At 46.8% G+C, this 17,480-nt stretch overlaps 1 protein-coding gene across 1 annotated transcript; it reads right to left on the reverse strand.

The window, feature by feature from the left end:
• Positions 1-646: 646 nt before the first annotated feature.
• Positions 647-1,579, reverse strand: LOC135441442 (olfactory receptor 14A16-like). The gene has a single exon (XM_064700987.1). The coding sequence runs from the start codon at positions 1,577-1,579 to the stop codon at positions 647-649; it is 933 nt and encodes a 310-aa protein (XP_064557057.1).
• Between the last annotated feature and the right edge of the window lie 15,901 nt (positions 1,580-17,480).

A 17,480-nucleotide genomic window follows, 5' to 3' on the forward strand; every position in this document is an offset into this window, starting at 1 on the left:
CTGGATGTGAGTGTGGATCTGCTGGAGGGCAGGAGGGCTCTGCACAGTGCCCTGGACAGGCTGGATCCAGGGCCCAAATCCAACAAGGTGCGGCTTAACAAGTCCAAGTGCCAGGTCCTGCACTTTGGCCACAACAACCCCTGCAGAGCTACAGGCTGGGGACAGAGTGGCTGGAGAGCAGCCAGGCAGAAAGGGACCTGCAGGGACTGATGGACAGCAGGCTGGACATGAGCCAGAAGTGTGCCCAGGTGGCCAAGAAGGCCAATGGCTCCTGGCCTGGATCAGGAATGGTATGGCCAGCAGGAGCAGGGCTGCTGTACTCAGCACTGATCTGTCCCCAGCTCTGCACACAGACATTGCTGCTGCAGCTCCAGAGAAGACAACAAAAGGGCATCTCTGCAGAAAACTTTGCTGGGAGATCCTTTAGTTCCTTTAAAGCCACCAAGAGCGCAGCCCCTCATTGAGAGAGTCTGTGGCCATAGGGAATGTGGAGAGAAACAAAATGAGAAATGGCACAAGGAATGGCTTTACTTTGTTGACAATATGAAAAAATTAAAACAAAGGAAACAGATCTCCAAAATGAAACCAACAAGAAGTATCAAAAATGAGTTTTATTACAAGTGATTTGAAGTAATTGACCAACAGTTTAATGTTCCTGAAAGCATCCAGTCATCAGTGTCCACACTGCAGCCTTGAGCTCCTGATTCCTCAGGCTGTAGATGAAGGGGTTCAGGGCTGGAGGCACCACCGAGTACAGAACTGACATGACCAGATCCAGGGATGGGGAGGAGATGGAGGGGGGCTTCAGGTAAGCAAATGCTGAAGTGCTGACAAACAGGGAAACCACAGCCAAGTGAGGGAGGCAGGTGGAAAAGGCTTTGTGCCGTCCCTGCTCAGAGGGGATCCTCAGCACAGCCCTGAAAATCTGTACATAGGTAACAACAATGAACACAAAACAACCAAATACCAAACACACACTAACTGCAAGAAGCCCAAGTTCCCTGAGGTAGGATTTGGAGCAGGAGAGCTTGAGGATCTGTGGGATTTCACAGAAGAACTGGCCCAAGGCATTGCCATGGCACAGGGGCAGGGAAAATGTATTGGCTGTGTGGAGCAGTGAATAGAGAAAGGCACTGGCCCAGGCAGCTGCTGCCATGTGGGCACAAGCTCTGCTGCCCAAGAGGGTCCCGTAGTGCAGGGGTTTGCAGATGGACACGTAGCGGTCGTAGCACATGATGGTCAGGAGGAAATACTCTGTTCCAATGAAGAACAGAAAGAAAAAGAGCTGTGCAGCACATCCTGTGTAGGAGATGTCCCTGGTGTCCCAGAGGGAATTGTGCATGGCTTTGGGGACAGTGGTGCAGATGGAGCCCAGGTCACTGAGGGCCAGGTTGAGCAGGAAGAAGAACATGGGCGTGTGCAGGTGGTGGCTGCAGGCTACGGCGCTGATGATGAGGCCGTTGCCCAGGAGGGCAGCCAGGGAGATGCCCAGCAAGAGGCAGAAGTGCAGGAGCTGCAGCTGCCGCGTGTCTGCCAATGCCAGCAGGAGGAAGTGGCTGATGGAGCTGCTGTTGGACATTTGCTGGGGCTGGACATGGGGACCTGCTCATGGATAAAGGGACAGTGAATAGTTAGAGGAGACACCTGTAACCAAAATCAAAGCCATTTTCCACACACCCTCCTTTATAACACACATGGACATGCTCTTGTGTTTAAGAGTTCTGATGTTTTCTTTTTAAGCTCTTTCCATGTACTTCCTGGTATTCTTGGATATCAGAAACCCTCAGCATTTCTGCTGCCCTCTGGTAGAACGGAGTGGTTTCCCTGAGGCAAGATAATGAGTGGAAACTGGGGGCAGATGATCTGTCACTTCATACTGTTCGCAGTTTCTCTGGGCTTTCACTTTTCTCGGGTGGAGGATGTTCACACTCCCGTGTTTCTCTTAAAAACCCCAGGCACTGCTGAGAGCAGATGGATCCACCACAGCCCAGCTCCATTTTTGTAGCAAAGGACTCACGTTGCTCTTTCCACCAACCCAGCAGCATTTTCAGCGTCACAACACCTCTGTCTTTCCCCATCAATCTTAAAACTCTGAGATGCTGTAGGACAGGTTTGCATTATGGGTTGAAGCTCCCAGCCTGGACTGAAATCTCAGAGGGACTTGCAAGTGTCGTTATGATAGCATTGGGTGAAGGGAGATGCAGCTCCTTCTCTGGCTGCACTGACAGCATTGCCCAGAGCCGGGCACTGGGGACAGCGTCACCCTGAGCCAGCTGTGCCCCCTGCCAGAGCCCCCAGGGCCGGGCAGCTGCTCCCAGCCCTGTGCTCTGCAGAGGGAACTGGGCCCGGGGCTGCAGAGCTGCCCCACGGCTCTGCTGCAGCTCTGCCTGCACAGGAGGGGCTGCACGCTTTGGAGCCCCGGCCCTGAGGGCAGAGGCTGGGCTGGAGGCACAGGAGGGAGGGGGCTTGTTCAGAGGGAGGGGCTGCACTGGAAGTGATCCTGTGGGCATCTCTAAACTCTCCCTGCTACAGCATTGCTGGATATTGTTTTCTCTCATTGCCTGATCTTCTCTCTGCTTCCTGGAGATTTTCTTCCTGCAGGTGTTTCCCTGTGCCTGATCTCTCCCTGCCAGCACTCACAGACCCCAAATCTCTGTGCACTCTCCTTGGCCTGACAGAATCCTGCCTCTTTGCAGGGCACTGGCTGGGGGCAGGTTCTGTTTGCAGCCTGGAGAATGGACAGCTCAGGCTGAGCCTGATGGTTAAGAGTAAAAGTGATGCTTGTGCTGTCCATGGGCAGAGTGTCTGCAAGCACATTAGGGATCTCCTGTGAACCTATTGATCAGTAAAAGTAACAGTTCAGATGTTTCTGGCATTTGTCAGAATTAATAAAAATAATTCATAAGCAAGCTTTAATATTTATCTCCTCTTGGCTACCATTCTCCAATAGTAGGAAACTGAATACCTACTTAGTTATTGTAGAAGTCCTCATTTTTGTTAAATTCATTATTTTGAAAATATTCTATGCCTGATCAGAATCCCTCGGCATGCCAGACCTTAATAAGCATTTCACCTCCCCTGCACAAGAGACATACCCAGAGTTGTACTCACAGAGTCTGTAGCCATTGGGATGTTCCAGCTTTAGGAGATGGCTCCAGGAGCTGCAGCTGCATTGTCCTGCAGCCAGAGGTTCCTGTGCCAAGGGCTGGCAGTGATTGTGCCCCAGGCACTTCTCAGCCCCTTCCCAGCCCTGACTGACCGAAGCTCTCTGTGCCTCTGTGCTGTGCCCGGGGTGGCTGCAGGCAGTGCCCCAGCCCTGCTGGGCTGGCAGAAGAGCTGCTCATCAAGAGAAATGTGCTTTTGAAGCTCTTCTTGGTTACCAGGAGCTGCCTCTGTGCCAGGAGCCCAGCCCAGCTCAGCAGCACAGACACAGCACAAGGACTTTAATGAGCCTCTGGGGCGTTGTGCTCAGGCCCTGAACATCAGTCCCTGAGAGGGAGCTGAAGAAACCTCTCCAGAACTCCAAGGCAGAATCCAACTCCAAAGTTTCTTGGACTTGTAATGGGTCCCACTGAGGTTCACAACTGAGAAAGGATCCCCAGGCCCCAGGCAGAGCAGAGAACTGGAGGCAGTGATGACAGGTGGGGACAAAGAGAAGCCAAGTCTTGGTGCCCTGGGGCACAGCAGGGTCTGTGCCACCAAGGGCTGTGAGGAGACACCTTGTCCTGAGGCACTGGGGCCTCCTGGCACAGCCCCAGCCAGGCTGGGCACTGTCAGCCCCTTGTCCTGCCCTCAGCATCCCCCCCTAGCCCACATCCCAGTGGCCTCAAGGATCTGCTGGAAGGAGTCCCTGGGGAGCCTTTCGCAGGAATGGCCCTGGGCGCTCCTGAATGCTCCCAGGCACTGCAGGTTTTCCAAAGAACTTTGGGTTTGGCTTTTGCCTTGGAGTCTCTGAGAGCTCTGTGCAATCATGGCCTCCAATTTTCTGTGGTAATTATTCCCTGTAGAGGCTTTCGCAGTAACAACACTCAGTGGGGCTCATTAATACTACAGGGTACTTCAGTTACTTTAAGGTACTTGGTGTTTCCCTTTTGATACACACTGTGTGAGAGGTTTTGCAATCATGGCCCCAGTTATCTGCTTTAATGAGTCTCTGGAGAGCTTTGTACTGACACTCAGTGGGGCTCACTAATGCCTTGAGATACTCAAGGTTTTTAAGGTACTTTATGGATTTTAGTACACTTTTAGGTGCTTTTAAGGAATTTCATTCCAAAATTGAGTATCTGAGTGGTTTTTGTGCCATGCTGGCCTCCAATTCTGTCTTCCAAGGAGTCCATGAGGAGCCTGTGTTGGGTATCTTCCTCCTTTCTGTTTTATAACAAAGATGGAACTGAAAGAATTTTGTAAGACTTTCTAAAAGCATCCAAACAATCATGGGACAATTAACAATACAACAATAATTACTAAGAGAATTAACTGTCCTGTTTTAGCTAGACATCATCCAACCCTTTAGTCCCTTGGACTGGAAGAGTTTATTGAACCAGTCTTTGTTTTCCACTTGAAGCTTCCTGAACCCTTCCTTCAGCACCTGAATGCTCTTGTGGATTGATTCGCTGTGGCTGGAGAGGTTCATGCAACACATGCCCTCAGAGTCTACACAGCCATGCCCATGTGCCCAGAGTAAAAACTCTATCGCTGTTCTGCAAGGTGGCATGTCTGATGGTCTCTATGTCTCAGAGCAGGCCACTCAATGTGAGGGAGGCAGCATTGGTTTGCTTACTTCACAGGCACCCATGATGGTCTAATTGTCCTAAAGCTTTAGCTGCAGCCACCCAAGGTAGTCCAAATTGGGATTGCTACCATCTGATACCTGGATTAAAGCTTTCAAAACCATCTCTTTGATATCATCCAATACTTCTCTGAGGACACCTGATCATCTGGTCGGCTGTGTTGTCCTTCTCCAGCTAGATGGTTGATTATCAATTCCACCCTGGCCTTATTATTAGCATAGTTTGCTATTAATTGATTTAGTAAACACTTCCATCCCTCTTCCTACAGGGCGTATTCTGCAGGTGATAACAACATGGTCATAATATTTTTTAACTCATAGAGGGTTAAGACATGTGCTGTAAACATGGCCCTCATTAGGCCATTAAAACAAGGTAAGTCTTTCCTATGGTCTTTACCTGCCCTACACAGATCCTTGACTTCCCCATAAACCAATGGCTGATACCTGGGATTCTGCCCCCTTCTTTCATAACATACGGGGGCAATGAGGAATTTCAAGACTATTTGCCTGTCTTCTTCTTTTCCCAGGGATCTTCTGGGGCTGAGGGGTGAGGCGGCTGTGAAGAGTCCAAACTGTCTTCTGAGGAGGAAGAGCAGCTTGGAACATAACATTTGGATTAGAAATAGTGTGACCGTTGGGCTTAGCATCTTTGATCCTGGGGTTATATTGTTTCTGGAGGGTGAGGCAAAGGGCACTGCCATTTTGTCAGGTGTTGGGGAGGAAGGGCCTTGATTTAGGATGGCAGACTTCCAGGCTGGCCTTCTGGAGGCATGGCCCAGGGTGGAGGTGGAATGATTGACAGTGGGGCATGACCCGCATTTGTGGGTGTGGAGTCTGGATGTTCGTTCAGGGCAGAAGAGGTGGTTGTGGTAGCAGGAAGTGGAGGACCCAAGATGGAGGGAGGATGATCGGGCTCCCAAGCTACATTCGGGCTCCTTCCAGCTTGAGTCTCCAGGACATGATGCTTCAAGACTGCGTGGCCATTGCCATCTTGAACCATCATGGAAGGTTGGAGAAAGGCAGGTTTGAGGGGAGGTCCCGAGTTAGGAGTGACCAATGGATTGAGTTTTCAACACACTGCTTGCTGGTCAGCGGTTGTGTGGAAAATGGGGAGCATGTGGGGTGCAATGGGGTCCTTTTTGATCAAAATGTTGTACAATTTAACTCCCACTGAGTCCCAAAATTCAGTGGTATGGATTTCATCAGCAGAGGCATCTGGAAAGTTTTTAATGGTCCACCTCATAACTGATTTCAATTCATTCTTTGAAAATGTTATGTCATGCTCGGTGAGAATTAAAGCATCCATATATGCTCTTTTCTACTGTGGACATCTGGCTGCCCATTTTTCTCTTTCTCTGCCTAATGGGGAAGAGCCACTGGAACATCCCAAATAAATTATGGGGTGTGGGTTCATATTGTAAAAACACAGTGGCAAAATGGGCAATAAATGTCTTGCATTTCCCCAAACCCACCTGCAATCCTATGCAGGTGAAACCGTCATTGTCCCAGCAGATCCTGGGCAAGGTCCCTTGAAGCAATGATGAGTCTGATGGGTCTGGCACAATCCAAAATCCCAGGGAGCACTGACCTATCCATCAGCTAACCCCAGCTGATGTGACTGACACAAGGGGCCCTGAATGTCATGGTCCCTGTTTGGGTGCCAAATGTCACAATGAAGGTGGCTTTGACAAACCTCTCTAGTTCCCTGACTTCAGGATGAGGGTGGCAAAAATAAAAAGGAGCAGGATCAATGGAGTTGTTTAAACAGAACTTTACTAACAGGGTGAGAAACAATAAACATGGAGAAGTTGAGAACAGTATGAGGGACAGGATCCAAAGACCTGAGACAAAGGGGAAGCAACAACATGTATGCTTGGGGGTAGAACACTCTAGAACAATAACCCTATAGGGGAAACAAGTAACCAATAGGGGAGTAGAACTTGGACAAGTTACATAGCAACACTAAAGTCTAATGGAGGAACTCTCAAGCTCACCCTATGTTAAACAAATGATTCCCAGGGCTTGAAACTCATGCCCAATTCTTTTGGGGTAAAATCTGGCTGCCTCTGAGTTACAGCTGAGCTAACTACCGCACCACTGCTTCTCACTGGCCCCTTGGGACCATGTGGCCCAACAGAGCCACAATGATGTCCTTGGTTCCATGAGGCCCCACAGTGTCACAATGCTCCCTTGGATCCATAGTACCCTGCAATGTCACAATGATCCCCTGCATTTCACAAGGCCTCAGTGTCCAGGTGGTCTCCATGGTTCCTCAAGACTCCACAGTGTCACAATGGCCCTTGGATACATGGTATATTTTCACAATGATCCACTTTGTACCCCAAGTTCCCACAGTGTAACAGGTTCCACAAGGGCCTGCAGTGTCACCATGGCCCTTTGGCTCCACAACCCCCCACAGTGTCACAATGGTCTCCATAGAGGGGAAACAAGTGAGCCCCAGTGGTGCAGAGTCAGATGAGAGGCAGTCACCAGAGGCCAAGGCTGGTCAGACTTGACTGTATTGGTAGATATTTTTGGAGAGTAACCCTTGAATATACGTAATTTTAGAGGTGGAATCCTTATTTCAACCATGTGAGCCTAGACAAGAAAGATAGTTCTATTCCATAGAAATAAAAGCACAGAGCCCCAGTGCTTCATGGTCAGATGGGAAGAGGCCCTTGGCATGTCAAATTCAGTGGGATCTCTGAGACAGTCCCAAGGAGGCCAAACTAGGCAAACCTGTTCCATGTTCCCTTTTTTTTAATGGTTCCCATACTGTCACAATGGTCCTCTTGATTCCATGAAGTCTTGCAATGTCACAAAGTTTTCTTGGTTCAATGAGCCCCAGCAGAGTCACAAACATCCCTTGACTCCACGTCGACCCACTGTGTCACAATGGCTCCTTGTTTCTATGGGCCTCACAGTTTGATTATTGACCCTTGTTTCTATAGGACGCCTGAGTTGCACAACAGTCTCCTTGATTCCATGAGGTTCCATAGTAGCACCATGGTTTCCTTGGATCTCCATTGTCACAAGTGAGCCACAGTTCCATGAGGTTCTCCAGTGTCACCATGGTGTCCTTGGACCCGCATTGTGACAGCTGACCCATGGTTCCAGGAAGATCTGTAGTGTCACCATGGTTGCTGTCAGAGGCTGGATGAGACTGATGTCCCAATGCAGTGGTCAGCGGCCTTAGGATGGTGCTCGTCTGGCTAGCTGTGTGGCCATCAGGCAGCTGCAGCAGTGGGGAGTCAATCCCAGTGGCAGGGCCCCAGGATTGCTCCTACGGACGCCTCTCGGCGACAGTGGCTTTGGGCTGCGTCACTGTGGACAAGATCGTCGCTGAGAGTCCGATAGCAAGCAGCGAGGAGATGACGAGACGAGAGACGGACACTCTCTGGGGTCAGTCAGGTTTATTGCCTGAAGCGAGGTCAGCCAGGGAGTGATGAAGACACGAAGGTGACAAGGAGTTATAAAGGGGGAGGAATCCAGGGGAGGGGATTACAAAAGAACCAATCATGGGAGGTGAGGGAGTGAACTTAGGATAATAGACATTACAGGAAAGCCAATAGATACATAGTTAAGGAGGGGCCCTGGTCGTACAGCCAATCATATCTCCCAAAGTAGAGAACATTCTGGAAAAATAGGTGTAGTAGGGAGTGATTGACGGGGCCCAGGTAAGGAGGACTGGCAGTCCCACTCCAGGGGTGGGCCCATGAAGGTCCAGGGGGTTAAAAGGCGGAGCAAAAGGCCAGCCCATGGTCTGAGTCCTGCCCTCTCTTGGGGTTTCTGTTAGTGATGCTGGGACCCAAGCAGTTGGTACCATGTGAGTATCTTTCTGTAGGTCTTCTGTCTTTCTGTTTGTCCTGGTTCAGAGCAAATTTGGGAGAGAACCCCTAAAGGGGCTCCTCTAGGAAAGCAGATTCAACTGGCTCCTTCCCCCAACCAGTTCGGGAGAAAAGAGCTCCTTGGAGAAAAGTGGAAAAAACCTATTTATTTAACAATAGAGCCTAAACAATATTAAACAATGAAACCTCTTGCTGCTCCAAAAGAGATTACAAACACAGAAAGACCCCTCCCTGGGTTGCAGCTTGGCTCAGTCTCTTATCAGTCCCTCTCATGCTGGAAATGCTGCGGCCTAGGCCCGGCCTGGTGGGCCACAGGTGCGAGCTGTTGGTGCTCTTCTGGGTGTTCAGTCCAGAGCAGGTTTAAACAGCTCCAAAGAAAAGGGAAAAAACCCCACAGTCCAGGGAACTTCTTTGCCTCAGTGAGCTAAAACAAAGGAGAGCTCTGTCCCACTGTCTGTCCATCCACAGACAACACAGTCCAGGAGCAGGAATGTGAAGTGAGTGCCATGTCTGAAAACAAATTGCGCACTTCTTCTCTTCCCCCTTCACTCTCTGGAAGAAATCCTAAACGTGCAAAACTTATTATTCAGCATAAGTTGAACAAGACAATTGGGGATAAAAGCATCATATAGTCAACCTAGGACATTCCACCCCTTATCCCCATATCGTCAGTTTACTACTACAGCTAATGTCTATTCTAACTCTACAAACATGCACATTACAGATCCAATATACAGCTATACAGACAATGGTAGTAACATTCAGCAAACAACGATATTTACACATAGTTCTCACCCAACAATCCGATCTCCCTGAGGTAGACATCGTGTTCTTCCATCTTTTTGCATTATCCACCATGTGCAATCTGGTCCCTGAGCAAAAACAACCCCACAAATGGGTTTGTCTGTACTCGAGGCATTATTGATCCACACAGTCTTCCCTTACAGACCTCTGACATGTAACACTGGGACTTTGTCTCCATCTACTCTCTGCAAAGGCTCAGATTGGGCAGGGCCTACTCAGTTAGTAGAGCCTCGAGTGTTAACTAACCAGGTGGCTTTTGCCAGATGCTGCTCCCAGATCTTGAAAGATCCCCCACCTAATGCTTTCAATGTGGTTTTTAACAGTCCGTTGTACCTCTCCACTTTGCCTGCAGCTGGTGCATGGTAGGGGATATGGTACACCCACTCAATGCCATGCTCCCTAGCCCAGGTCTACCCTCCAGCAGATCAACACTCCCTGACAACTTGGTGTCACCAATATTCCATGAGGCCCCAGAGTGTCCCAATGGTCTCCATGATTCCATGAGGCCTCCCAGTGTCACAATGTTCCTTTTGGTTCCCTGGCATCCCTTGGTGTCACAATCTCACCGTGTCCCCCAAGGCCCTGCAGTGTCGCAGTGGATCCTTGGTTCCATGAGGTCTGGCAGTGCAGCAATGCTCTCCTTGGTTCCACAGTGTCACAATGGCCTCTTGGTCCCAAGGGCCACCACGGTGTCAAACCTGTTTCCTTCATTCCAGGAGTCCCTGAGGAGCAGCACTGGCCCCTTGGTTCCATGGGGCCCTGCAGTGTCACAATGGCCCCATCATGACACCAGGTCCTGCTTTGTCACAATGCTCTGCATGGTTCCACAAGGCCCTGCAGGGTCACAGTGGCCCCTTGATTCCATTGTCCCCAGGCTCAAACAACTGCTCCATGGCTGGTTCCAGAGAATCACAGAATGAGCAAGGTTGGGCATTGAATTCCAGCACACACCTCAGCTCTCTGATGATCCCGGCACCATGCTGGGCCCTGTTTCAGACTGGAGCAGAGCAGATGTTGATGGGACAGGAGCCCTGAGGGGCTGTCAGGGACCTGCAGCTTGCAAGGTGCTCTGCTCTCCCTCAGGTGCTCTCTGAGAGATCCAATCCCAGCTGGGCCCCTCAGGGCACAAGTGGCACTGCCTGTTCATGGGCACACAACTGATGTCTGCCTGGAAAGGGGCACAGGTATTAATACCTGTTAGTTTCAAAATATACCAGCAAATCTTTATTATCTGGGTCATTTGAGTACATTGAAGAAATGGCAAAGTTATCCCATCAGGAACAAGAATTCTCTGGATATTCTGGATTGTTCTACAAATGGCAGGAGAAGAAATGCTTACCTTCCCATCTGCTTGTGTCACCAATATTCAGTCTAATATTTAATCACATTTTTTCCATCACGTGTTTCCAGCCCTCCTGGTTAAATGGCCATGTCTAAGGACATCTCTTCATTTAAAACAGCTGGATCTATGTTCTTCCCATTCCTGCCAGATTTCCTTCTCCAGATGCTTTCCTGTCATTCAAGTGCCTCTCAACTGGTTTCATGCTTTGAGCTGCAGAATTTGCCCAATCTTTCTTAAGTTCAAATAAATATATAATAAATATCTTCCTTATTGTGTTTATATCTATCACAGAATTACCTTTCCTTATGTCTCTGTCAAAAACTGTTCCTGTACAGAAATCCCTGGGGAATGGTGGACATATCTGATGCGGCTGGGACATCACAGAGAGCTGAGGGAAAGCTGTGATGGTTATTAAACTGTTCAAATGTCCAACTTGTGTTTGTTGGCAAGAAACCTTTCTGTGCCACTGAGTGTCACCAGTCCCTGAGCCCAAAGGACACAAACCTGATGAGTTGTGGTTCCCACTGCAGGGGCTGCACTTGCACCTTGGCTCTGCACAGGAGAGCTCTTCATCCCCTTTCTCTCTTTTCCTCCCTCTGGGCATGGAGGGAGCTCCTGACTTCAGCCTGTGACTCGTGTGTGCAAAGAGCAAATCTGGGCAGAATTGGGGCAGGGAGGGTTTGGGGGGACTTTGGAGTCTGTGCTGGGCACAGAAGGTGTGCTTCCACTGCTCTGAGGCTGTTGGCTGTGGAAAGTGGATTTAATATCCAGCAGAGAAATGACTTTTGCATTTGATGGACCTGTGCCTTCCCTTGGCTTTGTTGGCTGACAAGAAATGAACATCCCTCTGTGTCTCGGGCAGCTCCTTCTCCAAGGAAAGCAGGTGGGAGCTGGAGCCAAGGAGCTGAAAGCTGCAGGTGCAGCCTGGGCTGGAGGGAGCTCAGATTTGCACAAGGCTCCTCTGAGTGCCAGGGCTTGGATGGGGGAAATGGTGGGATGGGGGTAGGGACAGAGTCTGATTGATTGTCAGCCATGGAGGGTCTTGATTTTCATATCTATTCAAACTGCATGAGGAGGTACTTGGATTCAGTGTCAACTGGAGATTGCTATTAACAAGGGAAAAAAAAAATCTAAACAGGACCTAAAAAATGTTTTCTCAGTGTCTTTTTAAATAGAACATATTCAGTTGAATGCACTTTTGAAATCTCTGTCAGTAACTACCAAGGATTAGGAAACTGAAACCAAATGATTCCCAGGGGCTTGGCTTGTTAAGGTGTTCTGAATGCTAATGAGCCATGGGACGCTGAATTCCTGAACTCAAGAGCTGAAGGCTGAACAAGCCTCTGCAGCAGGAAAATTCAGCAGCAGCCTCCAAGGTGCTGAGGATGTCAGCAGCCCCCACTGAGGCCAGCCCTGCCCAGAGACCGTGGGGGAATGGGCAGACAAGGAGAGCGTCCCTGGGGCTGGGGCAGCACAACTCAGAGGCACCAGCGGCTCCAGCTGGGCAATGGAGTGTGGAATGTGGCTGGGAAAGCCCTGCCTGGGCTGGGCCAAGCAGGACACACAAGCCCTGACCCCTAAACGCCAAACAATTCTCTCAAGGAGACATTTTAAAAGAACTACAATTGCTTGTGTACTGTGAGTTGGACTCCCTAGAGATACACGAACTGGAGATTCTCAGGAACTCAAAATAACAAAACAGACTTTACTGGCAACTTTAGAAAATCAGAGAAACTTTGGCAAAACGTTTTTTATGCCACTGTAGTGGTTTTGGTTTGTTAATTATAGATCTTTCTAATCTTGAGATTTCTTAATTAATGTACTGATGAGTATGTTGGGTTTTAGTGCTGGTTAATTGTTTATGCATTTATCTTGTTGTGAGATAGGATTACAAGAAAGGTACAGTGGGCTTAAAATTTTAAAAGGGTATAAATAAAAATTTATTAAAAGTAAAATTAAATAAAAGGTAGTAAGAATTAAATTAAATTTTTTCGGATTTTTTTTTCTTTACATCTTTTTCATTTTACTGAAAATGTAAAGAAACTAAACTAGAAATTGCTAGTCAGTTCACTATTTCTAGAATCGCCTAGAAACTTTTTTAGTTTACTGTGGGGAGAAGTTTTTCTTGTTAAGGTGATGGAGATTTTTTTACAAGAGGAAAAAATAGGTTGTTTTTTGTTCTTAGTTTTGTCATGGATAACAGTTGTCTGGGGAACTTTGTTATTGTGATTTTTTTTTATTGCTACAAGATTTTTTACAGCTTGTTGATGGGTCATGTCAACTTAAGGGGTATTGTTTTAAAGATGAGCTGTTTAAAGTTAAAAGTTTTTATTATTTTCTTTTAAAATTATTTTTATCTCTGACAATAGAGATCTTCTCTTGGGGATACTGGATTACTCCCTGTTTAAACTTTTTGTAAAATTACAGTTATTTTAGCATTTATTTATTTAGCATGCAGGTTTTTCTTTGATTAATTTGAAATATTTTGATTAATTTGAATTTTTTTATAGTTTTATGTGTTATAAAGAAAAGGATTTTTTTATTATAGTTTATAAGAAGATTTTAGTTTTAAGATTGAGGTATTTTTTCTTCTTTTTTGGGGGAGGGATTTAACTTTTTACTGACTTTTATGGTTTTATGGGGTTTATATATATATATATATATTTTTTTTTTTTTAATTGAGGGAGGATTGAAGCCTTGAAAGGATTTACACCTGTCCCGCTGATAACTTGTGGGGGAAGTTGTGGTTGAGTTGTATTAGGATTGCTTTTATGACTGCTTTGGGGCTTTTTATTGTTTTTAATATTAGTTGTAGGGTTATTTTGTATGGGTTGTAGGTTGTAGGAGTTTTTAGTTTTAATTGTGTTGGGGGAGTGGACTTGATGGTAAGATTTTAATTCCTGTGGCCGGCTTTGTTCTGGTTGGGGTTTTGTGGCCTCTTTTGTTTTCCTGTTTGGGAGTTGTTGGGGTTTGGTTTGGTTAGAATGGGGCTGATGGGGGAGGTGTCCTGTGGATGGGGGAAGGGGCTCGGCCCACGGCAGGGTTGCTTGGTTTGGTTTGGTTTGGTTTGGTTTGGTTTGGTTTGGTTGGGTTGGGTTGGGTTGGGTTGGGTTTGGTTGACATGGGGGCCGCTGCTTCTTTGTTGCTGGGGAAAGAAAGAGGAGGTTCCTGGGTTTTTTCATCTTTAACATATGTGTTTAACGGAGGCATTTTCAGTTTCTTTGTCGTTTAACAGATTGTCAGTTACACAAAATTTTTGTATTACTTTTTAAAATTCTTCTCATGTCAAACTACAACAAACATTCAATCAACAAAAACCACATCTCAGAGCATTGACTTGGCCCATTTGACTTCACAAACTCTAAGCCTGTTCAATTTCATGTTATTCAAACTCTGCAGGAGCAAGGAAAATAAGAAGACATGGAAAGACAGAAAGACAAAAAAGATTTAGAGAAGCACACACAGAGCTACCAAGCCCTGGATTCCAGCAGTGTTCAGATGGAAATTCCAAGAGGACCCAGGGTCAAGATGTCTGCTTGCCTTGTGGTCAGCCTCAAATACCCCTTGGTCTTCCTGGGCCCTTCCCCCAGGTGGGCCTTGGGCTCATTTGGTCTCTAATGAGCTGGGCTGGGGCTGCAGAGGTGGCTGTGGAGCATTGCCTGTGCTGTGCCAGGGACTGGCAGCCACTGCTGGGCTGGGATAGAGGCTCTGAGGGGATTGGGGCTCCAGGGCAGGGCCTGGAGCTGTCCCTTCCTCCCGCCACGCATGAAAAGTTTTGATCCAACAATCTCCTCCAGTCTTTCACAACAGGCAATGTTAGAGGGGGAACCCCAATTCTGGCCATGGGCACCTGGCTGAGAAGGACAGTTCCATAAGAAGGAAAGCACAGAGACCCAGTGTTTGAAAAGCAGCTGAAAGGCTCACTAGGCCAAGGCCAGCCAGACTTGTCAGGAATGGCAGATTTTGTCGGGAAGCAGTCTTTGGATCTAGGGAGTTGTGGAGGTGGAGCACCAATCTCACCCATGGACACCTGGAGAAGCAGCACAATTCTTTCCTGCAGGAAGGAAAACACGGAGCCTTCCCCAGTGTTTTGGGGAAAGATATGAGGTGACCCTTGCAAAACCACTGCCAGAAAAACTTGTTCTGGCAATATTCCTATGGGAACAATCCCTGGATAAAAGGAAGTTTGGTGGTGAAATCTCAATTCAGGCCATGGGTGCCTGGAGAAGAAGGAGAGTTCTTTTCCATCAAAAGGAAAGCACAGAGTCCCAGTATTTCAGCAGCAGATGAGAAGCGACTTTCAACATACCAAGCTGGACCAGTCAGGCAGTCCATGGGAGGTAAAACCAGCCAGACCTGCTCTGTGTTCCCTTGGCTTTATGGTGCTCCATAGTGTCACACTGGCCCCTTGGTTCCATAAGGCCCCATAGTGTCACAATGGTCCCAATGATTCCATGAGTCCCTGCAGTGTCACAATGGTCTCTGTGGTTCCCTGTTGTTTTGCGGAGAAAAGAAGAAACCTCACAACTTTATAAAAGTTGTAAAGCTCGGTATGTTTATTTACGACGCCGGACGCACACGGAGAAAATCCTCCTAAAAAGACATGCGTACCCCAGAAAATTTCAGACCTCTTTTTATCCCCCTTCCAAATGCATATGCATACAGTTTCACAATAAGTTCATACATATTCATCCCGCATGACACTTAGCACCAGTTCTTCTTTATCAAAGGAATTTCTAGGTCAGGGCAAATTGACCTCGTGGTCTTTTCTTTCTCTGTCTCCTTGCTGTCTCGGCATACAAATTTTTCCTTCAGCTTTGGCCTCACAGACTTTTCACCATTGTTAGACACTTCACCTAATTCAGGATGGATCCTTACTCTGTCTCATTCTCCCCTTTCTTAGGAAATAAGTAAATTCTTTTACTTAATGAAAACTTTCATGACAATAAGTGTCTTTTAATGCTTCACTATGTACGTTTGATAAAGACGTTAGTACAGCCATTTGTTGTAGTATTCTCCAGTTCTAAATTAACAATGTAATAGATAATCTTAAGCTTATCTCAACTAATATTAGTAAAACTACAATAGGGTGGCACAACTTATTAAAGATTCCATTTGCAGTTGGTGACCACCTAAAGATCACATCTCACTAGTGATGATCTATATTTTATTCTTTGTAGAACGCTTGTTATCTCTTTTGTATCATGTTGGACAGTAATTAAGGTTTTCTTTCTACTTTCTTGGATTTCTTTCAAGACTTCTAATAGGTCTTGGTGCTTAATTAATTGTTTTACGAATGTAAGGTTCGCCCCAATAGGGGTAGGTGGTAGCCTGTGATACTTTGTGTAATTGGCTGTAATCAGCTGGTACCAAATACTAAAAATCACACTAAATAATCTTAACAAAATTACAAATACAGAGATTAGAATGGTTTCTATTAAACAGAATAACATCATTGCTATCAATTTGTACAGCAGCACAAGCAGTTCTCAAACATACGCCCTTTTCCAGTATATACGAGCACAGTTTTCTGGTCAGTGACTGGATGAATTTCAAAGTGGCAAATACTCGTGTTCAGTGTCCAAACACATCCTGGGCATTAACAGTATTGCTTTTACAAATGAATCCCATTTGTTCTCTAGTAATGCAGGATTCTAAGTTTACTGTCTGCCACTTTTCATTCATCTTTTTGTGCCCACACTCTATGTTCTGAAGGATAGAGTATTGTTTCTTCATGGTTTAATCTTAGGGCAGGGATGGGATGGATAACATAAACAGTGGCATTACATATGGTAAGCACAAAGGCAGTGGCCACATTAGAAACAGGATCATAGGTGAAATTCACCATAGTCCACCAGGATTGAAACTTCCTTTCAAAATCAATTGCATTATCCCACTCAATTTTCTGAATTTCAGCTGGAAAATTACCTTCACCCCTTTCCTATATGATCAGAGCTGCTGTTGCTTGTATCCATAACTGTGCTTGTATACAACTGAAAGCTAAAGACACATTACCTTGAACTGTACTAAGTGCTTTTACTATCAATTTGTGGTCTTGGTCCCCGGCCTGTTCATACTTCCTTACTTTGGCAGTACTTTTGAAATCTGTCACTGGCTAGTTCCTAATGCCAATAGAGATGCCTGTAAAGGCTGCTTCAATTTTGTTAGGCTACCTGCTGCAGCAGCCAGTCTATTCATCAGTATTTCTGAATCAATTCCATTTAAAACTCCTAATCTTGTCCCTAATATGCCAGTTAGATGTTTGTTATGGGGAACAGGAAATGCTTTCTGTCCATGACCATCCCTCCCTGCCAGAGGGATGTGCTGGGCTCATACTACAAATTCAGACACACTTCACAAGTGTATCTGACAGAGGTTTAGGTCATACTTGAGGCAGATCTTTGTTCTGAAATGTAGAGACTTCAGGGAATCTAACCTCTCTCTCTCCCTCCAAAGCACCTGATTTCTCAGATGTGTGGCAAGCAGGAATGTCTCTCCTGGTCACCCACCTTGCCCCTAGCTAAGATCAAGCTGTGGACTGTGTTCAGGGCAGAAGATAATGGAGGGGAAATCTTGAGAGAAAAGCCTAAATTCATTGCAGTGCCTCAGAAGAAACTGGGATCAGGTTTCTGCTATTTGAAACACTCAGCACAAAAGTGATGCTCAAAATCCTACAGCCTGCTGCTGAGCTCTGAGG

Source organism: Zonotrichia leucophrys, unplaced genomic scaffold, assembly GCF_028769735.1.
Source record: "Zonotrichia leucophrys gambelii isolate GWCS_2022_RI unplaced genomic scaffold, RI_Zleu_2.0 Scaffold_296_65537, whole genome shotgun sequence".
NCBI classification, from domain to species: Eukaryota; Metazoa; Chordata; class Aves; order Passeriformes; family Passerellidae; genus Zonotrichia; species Zonotrichia leucophrys.

What these genes read in the sequence shown, in the direction of transcription:
- LOC135441442 (XM_064700987.1), bottom strand. Translation starts at nt 1,579, where the DNA reads ATGTCCAACAGCAGCTCCATCAGCCACTTCCTCCTGCTGGCATTGGCA.